Genomic DNA, 8,658 nt, shown 5'->3' with positions numbered 1-8,658 from the left:
ACCTGACCTGCAGCCTGTGATCTGTGGTGTCTGATGTCAGCGACCAGACTGCTGCTGCCTCCACAGGAAGCGCTGGTGATAACAAGCTACTCTGCACTGAAACTACACAGAATAAAGATGGTTTTGTTATACTAAATTAACGTAAAACATAAAGCAACATAAAAATAGCATGTGTTGGCATTTACATGTGACTAGTTAAAGTGAAATATTTAAATATCCTAAACGTATGCAAAGCATTTATATTCATCAAAACACTAATTGAAACACAAACAACAGGTCAAGTGAAACTATAATTTATATTTCTGAGAAATAGTCAACAATACAGATATATGATGACATATATTCTATTTTAATGTATTAACGAACAAAATGCTGTTCCAATGTAATACATTTAAAGTGTTAAAATGGTCCAATCCTAGTGGATCACATGATGGTGAAGAACCTGACCTTTGTGGTATCCCATTATAGGAATGTGAAGTCATATATGACGTAAGAAAATTGACCAGACATACTCTAAAATTACGGGCACAAAAATACAAATTCAGTGAGCTCATTTTGGTTACTTATCGGTTTAACAATAATGTTTAAGAGTAGCTAGCATATCAAGAAGAGCAACCATAATTAAAGCCACTGTAGAATCTCAGAAGTAAAAAAAGACAGAATGGGGTGAAATGAACAGATTCTTTACCAAGATTGTCTTAAACTACGGAAGCCCAAAGATTCAAATGAGAAGAAGAAAATCTAGTGATCCATTTCTCCATTCAATCCAAACACAATGTACATGAATTCATTATTAAAACTCACCTAAAAGAAAACAAATGGTTTTATTCATGTTTAGAACATGTGGTAATGGCTCTTGTGGGCAAAAAGGAATTACAACAAAGAAAAACTGAGAAAGAAAAAAAGAGACATTTGAAATAGAAAATAGATCACCAGAATGTTCTTTCTTGCCTCTTAAGGCTTCCGTATACATTTATATTAACAACTATGCCCTCTGAAGAATGTCAAATATTCTTTAATCCCATTAAAAGTCTACACATCTAAACCTAAAGTTCTGGATTCAAAGCCTTATTTCCTGGAAGCATCAATCTGTACCCTGAGCCTGACCTCTAAGCTACCCTGATTGACAGTAAGCAGAAAGACAGATGTGGACTTCGAGTTTTAATAACCCAAGGCCTGCAGCGGCCCGAAAAGAAAGAACTGTGGAGAAGCTTCTCAAAACAAGCAGATAATCTGTCAAAAAACTCAGTTTGAGATCAACAATTATTCAAGGTCTGGCAAGATATAAACTAAAATGCAGAACATTACAAAGGGCTTCAAATTATAATATTGTAATGAACTGACCGCAACATAATAGGGAGATGTGTTAGAGATCAAAAGGAGGTCAATGAAATCCGACACCTGAATCAAATTCAGTAGAGGAGATTCAACCACTTTGCCTCTTTCCGTATTCACCAACCATCTGTCGTGTCCCATAGAAACAATACTGAACTGGTCATTCAAGTACAAACAGACAGACACATATAGAGATAATCACAAAAGTCCTGTCTTGCAATCATTAAAACATCCAGTTCAGGTGATATAGAGAGTTTCCTGTCTACGTTCTGTGGTATGTTCCTGATCGGAGGGTTTCCACAAAGCAGAGGAGAGATCACGTGACCCTGAAACCGAGAATGGAGAGGCTGCCCTGTCACAATGAAAACAGCTGTTTTTAATATCGCAGTCTCGCTGAGTTGCAAGATGTGCCCCAAGCGTCAGCAAATCCCTGTTACTGGTACATTCATCAGAGCCGTCCAGATAATCCAAGAAGTTGTCATTCTTCGGTCCAGAATGTCTGGTGGTTAATTTATTTCAATGCTCGTACCAGGCCCAGAATTCACCGCATGACAAAGTGTTCTCTCTGAAAGGACCATAAGAACCCATCAATCCTCCATGACTGCCCCTTCCCTCCTCATTTCCTCAAAGTCTCTGTAGTCCAACGTTTCGGTTCTCTCCCTCTCTTCCTACTGGTCATCATCATATTTCTGAAGAGCGTCCTGCAGCTTGGCGGTGATCTTCTGGAAGAATCCGATCTGCTCTTGGAGGTGGTGCTGCATCTGCGAGCGGAAGTCCCGTACGCGTGTGCGGTGGAAGTGCTGAATCTCTGCCAGTGTGGCGCAAGAAATGATGTTGCAGCGGTCGTGGAGCTCACCTTCCTGCTTTGGACAGTCTTTCACCTTGGTCAGTGCACCTGGAACAAAAGTGAAAAGGTTGAAAGGCTTAAACAAATTCAAACCGACAACATTGCAAAGTAATAGAACACCTTTTTTAAATCGCAACCGCAATAACAAAATCTGATGTTTGGGTCATACACTATAATGATTTATTGTTTGTTGTTTGTTATTGTTTTGTTGTTTGTGTGCACATCACCAGGACCGCCTTTTTCCACCTCAAAAACATTGCCCGTCTCCGCCCATCACTCTCCTCCTCTGCTGCTGAAACCCTGATTCATGCATTCATCACATCACGACTCGACTACTGCAATAGCATCCTCTACGGCATACCATCCAACCTCCTCAATAAACTCCAACATATCCAGAACTCTGCTGCCCGCCTCCTCACTCACACCCGCTCCCGAGACCACATCACTCCCGTCCTCCAGAACCTCCACTGGCTCCCCGTCCGTCAAAGAATCAACTTCAAAGTCCTCCTGATTACTCACAAAGCCCTCAACAATCAGGCCCCCCCCCCCTACCTCACAGACCTGCTGCACCACCACACCCCCCCCCCCTACCTCACAGACCTGCTGCACCACCACACCCCTTCCCGCTGCCTCCGCTCATCAGAAGCCAACCTCCTATCCATCCCCACCCGCACCAATCACCGGACCTGGGGGGACAGAGCCTTCTCCGTCTGGAACTCACTCCCCCAACCCATCAGAGACTGCACTGACCTCACCACCTTCAAAAAACTCACAAAAACTCACCTCTTCAATCTGGCTTTTAATGTGTGATTGTTTTTGTATTATTTGACTTTAACTTTAACTATATATTTATTTGTTGTTCCTCTATTTTATTTTATCTTCACTATATGTAAAGCGTCTTTGAGCACCTGTAAAAGCGCTAACAAATTAAATCTATTATTATTATTATTATTATTTAGTAATGCATAAAATAAGGAACTTTAAGGGAAGAAAATGCATACTGAAACAATGCACAGTTGTAATTATTGGTCTATAAACCATCACAATTCTAGTATTTTCCCAAATGGCTCTAAAAGGACGGCAAATTCTCCAAGCTGACCATGACATTTATTTTATACTACGTAAACAAGCTGGTTATTGCATACTTTTTCCATGAGCCTTGAAGTTACCCAACACCCAGCCATGACTCACAAAGTCTGCATGAAAATTCAAAAGGGGAAGAAGAAGTAGAGTTTGAAAAAAGACTGTTGGGGAAATGATGAGCTAGCTTTAAGCCTGGCCACGGCTCTCCACCCTGACCTCGCTAACCTCTCCTTTAGATCTCTTTCTCACATGTCGGAAACACTCACCTTACCTGCAAGTACACTAATAAACTGAAATTAGCTTGGACTTTGTCCCCTTTGCTGCCAAGACGATTACAGAGCTGTAATCTGAACTCTTGTACTGTTGGCTGGTGGGAAAACTTGTTCAGCTCTGAAACAGTCTGAACCCCCTCCCTCACACATACACACAGCCCCCCCCCCCCCCCCTATTCTTCTTCTTCCTATTTCTCTTCAACTGTATCACTGGGAGGAAGGAGGAAACGAGGGAGAAGAAAAGGGGAGGAGGAGGGGAAACTAATCCTGAGAGCGCTCCATTTTGCATTCCTGCAGTCCCAGGGCAACATTGGACAAGAGGCCCAGGAATCTCTCCACTCATTTAAATCAGATGTAGCCTTTGGACCTCACAGACAGAACCAGCAATTGTAGGATGATACTGTACATGGCCGTTTAGGTTAACAGAGATTTCCACCAATAGAGCCAAGCAGCTAATCTGTGGAGCAATGAGGCCATGTTTTTGTAATTTGTTTAATGGAGAAACGTACAGGGCTGTGTGACATAGATAGAAATGTGTGGCATGCAGACGAGAGGAGAAAGAAAAAAGAGAAACGTTTACATGAAATGTGAGACCAGTCTTTTCTTTGTGTGCTAAAGAAACGGAGTTTTGAGGGGAAAAAAGTCTTGTGTAAGCATTTTTCCCTCCATGGTGATCCTTCAACTAATTGGCTGTTATGGAAACTGTGACTAAAGCAGACGTCTTTTGTTCAAGGTAGTTGTTTCACAATGATGACAGAAGTGCAGACTTTGCATTGTGGGGATGATGGATCCTCAGCAGACAGAGAAGTGTGCTGAGCAGCGAGTAATGGATTACTCAGTCAGTTCTTCTTTCCGTCAATGACTCCCTTTGTATAACCCCTAAACATGCTCGTCAATTAGTTTGCAACTGAACACACGCATGTTGCAATATGTCGTTGCTCTTTTGAGTTGGTTTGTCTATAGCTAGATTCAGAATCACTAGCCAAGTTTCTAAATGTTGCTGATAATATTTAAGATTCTTTAAGGAATCAGTTTCAGAGCTAGTTTAGTTTCATTTAGTTTCTATGTCCCATGCCTGGTTGGGTCATCATCTTCCTTTTTACATAATTTACATGAATAAGCATGAGCTCATACTCCATAGAGACATTCATATTAATTTCCTTTAATACCAGAAATAAGTAGTCAATTGCATTTACTGAAAGCATATTACCCAACAACAAATAGATAGTAAGTAACGGTATCTTCAGTGCAGCAGAAGTCAGGGAATGGTTTAAAGGTGTTAGAAATTAGACGTCAACGCATTACTTGTCAATCAGAAAGTAGGCGCTGCCAGTCACGGGGACTATTGGGATTCAGACCGTGTTTCCATAGTTCCCAGCTGTGATTCTGTCGAGAGAACAGGGCTCAGCGGACTATAGAAACAGTGCCTCTAGGTTTTGGCTAACGTCAGGACTTTGTGTGCCAGGAGCAACTCCCTCCTCCCAACCTACAGGCTACTAACAAGCTAACTCTTCTGCGAGTCCTTTGTACACGTCTGTATGTGTTTTCCTGTGAGCGAGAACAGGCTTTCACAGTATCCAGAATGTTACAATGCACTGGCCATGGGTTTCAGTTTTCAACTTTCAGTGTAAATGAAAACAGATGTTGAAACAGTCAGAATCTGGGTTTCTGTGAATTATCTGCCTTATTATTGACATGATAATACATTGTGGGCTCTGCTAAATGGATGGTTATTGGTAACATCGTTAATTACTGCGTATAATCCAAGTTAAGAATTGTGTTACTCTTTTGTTTCAGAAGTGATTATATACAGCCTGAAGCTGAGAGCGAGAGGCCTTATGATCCTCCCTGGATTCAAACCCTCCACCCTGCAGATGCATCTTAGTCATTACCTCATCTCCATTTGAAGATAACCTATGACCTCACTGGTGATGAGCTAAGTGTGTTAACTTAATGCGTTTGGCAAGCATGGTGGTTCTGGTTTCAGAGAACACACACACACACACACACAGTTTCCTACCTTTCTGCACATGGATGATGTCAGGGAAATTGGCCAGGTGTCCTCTGTAGAGGTCCAGCAGGTCAGAAATAGGAGCCAGGTCACGGCGCGGCTGCTCAGCAAAATACTCTCCCACCTGCTCGTAGGCCTCTCCGGTATAGGCGATGGCTCTGTTCAGACCCCCCGAGTAGGCCTGCTGGTCCAGCTCGAAAGCCTGCCCCAGGAGAGCAAAGGACTGCCCCACTTTCTGGTACTCCTTCTTGAAGCCTGTAATCTGCTTGCGAGCGAAGTCATTGATGGTGACGTTCACAACCACGATGTTCTCGTCCATCCTCTTGGTGAAGGACTTGAAACCTTCGATCTTGCTCTCCACTTCCTGGAGGTCCAGCGGGACGGCAGGCGTACTAAAAAGACAAAGAGGGTCATTATAGACCTTATTTTGAACGTCCTTTATGATTTATTTCATTCAAGCATTATATCATCTGTATTTATTATTCCTCTGTTCTACTTATCTCATCCTCGCTATCAGGCACTCCCTACGAGGTAAGCCTTTAGTTACAGCAGAGTGAAACCAGGATACAGATAACAGCGTCTCGCTAAAGGGCAAATATCCTTTACTGTTAGTTTATACCATTGTATAAGGTATTTGAGGTGGATAAAATTACAGAAACATCTGACACAATACTATGATGAAGCACCACACACCCGATTTATACCTCATTGACAGAGTATGAACAACAATATTACATCATAAGCTTCAGTGTGTAGCAACGTGTGAAGGGCTGTTATTTATGGTTTTTGGTAAACCTTCTTTCCCTGAGCCTACCACATATTGTACTTCAGTTACTGATTGCCTACATTTCCCAGAATGCCTCTTACAATCTCCAAATAAAGGGCTGTAACATGATTCAGTGGCTGGTTTTAGAGTTATCGCTCTGTTGATGACAATAGAGTGAGGAAACTGATAGTTCTTAAAGTAAACAAGGTCATGAACGTGGTCCTTACTGAAAGTCTGATCTGTTTTAAAGCAGCAATGCATTATGGGCTACTAGGCGTTCTTATTGAAGAAGAATACAAGTCGGTCTGTACGCCTCATAAACAATGAATTTCTCCTTGTTTGATTGATCAATGCCCTTGTTTATGGGTTGTAAGTGTTTGACTTTAGATTATTCAACCCAAAGGCTTTTCATTGAGTTTTCAATGTTTTTTTTATAAGCTCGTAATAAAAAACAAGATTTCAATTTTGGAGCCACAAGCTCTGCAGTACTTATCCGAGCCTCCTACCTGATTGTCAGGAAAAAATTTGAACCGACCAATTCGTCTCGCTCGGCCTTCCTCTTGCCCATCTTCCAGGCCTTCTCGTCTGCTCCGCATGTAAGGAAATGCTGGAAAACGTCACAGCGTGCCAGCACTGGATGGGTGATCATGTGGTTCATCCACCAGATCAGCCCCTTTCTCCGCTTGGAGATGAAGTCTTCCTCAAAGCGACCTGTGGCCTGCTTCTCGGGAAGGTGGGGTACGGAGATGACCGGGAAGCGCTCAACGAGCCGAGCATACAGCCAGTCAAAGTGCTTATACCTGCAGGGGTGATGGAAAATAACACAGGTTGGAAGATTTATTGGAAAGATTAGTTGGGAATGAGGTGTATTAGCAAGTAAACAGCTAAACAAAGGAAGTTATATGTAATGAAAAAGAAGGAAGGATGTAAGGAGAGCAAGTGTAAGGACTTTTTTCCCCAAAGACCAAGTAAAAACTAATGTGAGGGAGTGAGTGTTGGTTTAAATGACAGCCCTACTGACAGGGAAACAATGTGAAAGGTGCAGAGGGAATCTCAGAAAGGAAAGAGGAGATTCCTGAGGACTCCAGAGGGCAAAAAGCCACAGTCAGCTCTGTTTTTGCCATTTTGTGGGAACAATTGTGGCTACAGGAAAAGCCGCAGAAACATTTATTCTTAAGTGTATGGGGGCCGGGGGATCCGGTGGAGAAATTAGTTTGGAAACCCCCAGAGGAGGAAGAGAAGGAGGAAGGTACCTGCGGTTGACTTGTACATTGGTGTGCGTCGGGGTCAAGCCGTAAGACATGTAGCTCTTCATGCCTTTGAACTTGGTCTGCTTGGTGGGGTCGTCAATGGTGCACATGAACGGATAAGGGTCCTCCTGCCACTCTGGTCCGTTTTTGCTCATCACCACGCAGATCCTGTCCCCGTCCTTCACAAAAGCAGAGGCCTCCCCGAGCAGGAAGGCCTCCCCTCCGGACTTGACAAAGGTGGAGAACCTGTTGAGGTTCCTACCCACTGTTGCTGAGCTCTTGGCCTGCTGCTGATGCTGCTGGGAGCTGTCGCGCCGCCCGGGCAAGGAGGAGGTGACGGGGTACAAAGGGGGCGAGGTACCCATACCCTGAGCCGCATTGGTCGGAGAGCTGTCATCCCAATCGTCGTCCCAGTCGTCATCACTGCCCTGGCTGGTGTGGAAGCTGCCCCCCCCACTGCCACCACTGCCGGCCCCGAGTCCTCTCTGAGACTCCGGGGACGTGTAGGAGGTGTGAGTGGGCGTCACGGCTTTGGCTTTGGGCGAGGAGAGGCCGTTGTTGTTGGTGTTGGAGGTGATTTGGTCCCTGGTGATCTCCACATATGAGGCAGGGAAGAGGCCAGCCTCCCCCCTGCTGTTCTCCCCTTCCAGCCAGCCGTCCAGCTCCTCCTCGCTGAACAGAGTCACCAGCTCATTCTCTGTTATGGAGATCTCTCCTGGGTTTTCAGAGTGGAAGTCGTACAAAACTCTGGCCTTTAACGCCATAATTCTAAAATCACATATGTTTATTTGTTCACTAGTTCCTGTCTTTGTTTCTTTAAGGACTTTTATTTTACCCCCCCCCCCCCCCCCCCCGGATCAAACCTTTAAGAGCTCTTTTAAATGTGGAGGTTTAGATCATTTAGCGGAAGCAACAATTGGGACTACTTTTTCTACTTCAAAGCCAGGCTTGCATCGCAGACCCATGCATAAAAGAACAAGGGGAGAAACACACGGGCTTGTACCCGACACCCACCTCCTCTCGCCGCTCCTCTCAGATATCATTTGTTTCCATGCAGAACTTAATCCAAGTCGGGAAAATACGGAGGAAACCTG

At 44.0% G+C, this 8,658-nt stretch overlaps 1 protein-coding gene across 1 annotated transcript; it reads right to left on the bottom strand.

Annotated features, from left to right (window-relative positions):
- Positions 1–277: 277 nt before the first annotated feature.
- On the bottom strand, positions 278–8,399 carry LOC117456251 (sorting nexin-18-like). The gene is made up of 4 exons (XM_034096061.2): positions 7,568–8,399; positions 6,821–7,114; positions 5,558–5,940; positions 278–2,230 (listed from the first exon to the last, which is right to left on the bottom strand). The coding sequence occupies exons 1-4, from the start codon at positions 8,326–8,328 to the stop codon at positions 2,004–2,006; spliced, it is 1,665 nt and encodes a 554-aa protein (XP_033951952.1). The 5' UTR covers positions 8,329–8,399; the 3' UTR covers positions 278–2,003.
- Positions 8,400–8,658: the final 259 nt, after the last annotated feature.

Source organism: Pseudochaenichthys georgianus, chromosome 12, assembly GCF_902827115.2.
Source record: "Pseudochaenichthys georgianus chromosome 12, fPseGeo1.2, whole genome shotgun sequence".
Classification (NCBI taxonomy): domain Eukaryota; kingdom Metazoa; phylum Chordata; class Actinopteri; order Perciformes; family Channichthyidae; genus Pseudochaenichthys; species Pseudochaenichthys georgianus.
The sequence above is the reverse complement of the archived record's forward strand: the minus strand, read 5'-3'. Positions and strand labels throughout refer to the sequence as shown.

What these genes read in the sequence shown, in the direction of transcription:
- LOC117456251 (XM_034096061.2), bottom strand. Translation starts at nt 8,328, where the DNA reads ATGGCGTTAAAGGCCAGAGTTTTGTACGACTTCCACTCTGAAAACCCA. An exon ending in AATTTTTTCCTGACAATCAG is followed by an intron (nt 5,941 to 6,820) that starts GTAGGAGGCTCG and finishes TTGTCTTTTTAG; the next exon opens with TACGCCTGCCGTCCCGCTGG. An exon ending in CATCATCCATGTGCAGAAAG is followed by an intron (nt 2,231 to 5,557) that starts GTAGGAAACTGT and finishes CTTTTGTTCCAG; the next exon opens with GTGCACTGACCAAGGTGAAA.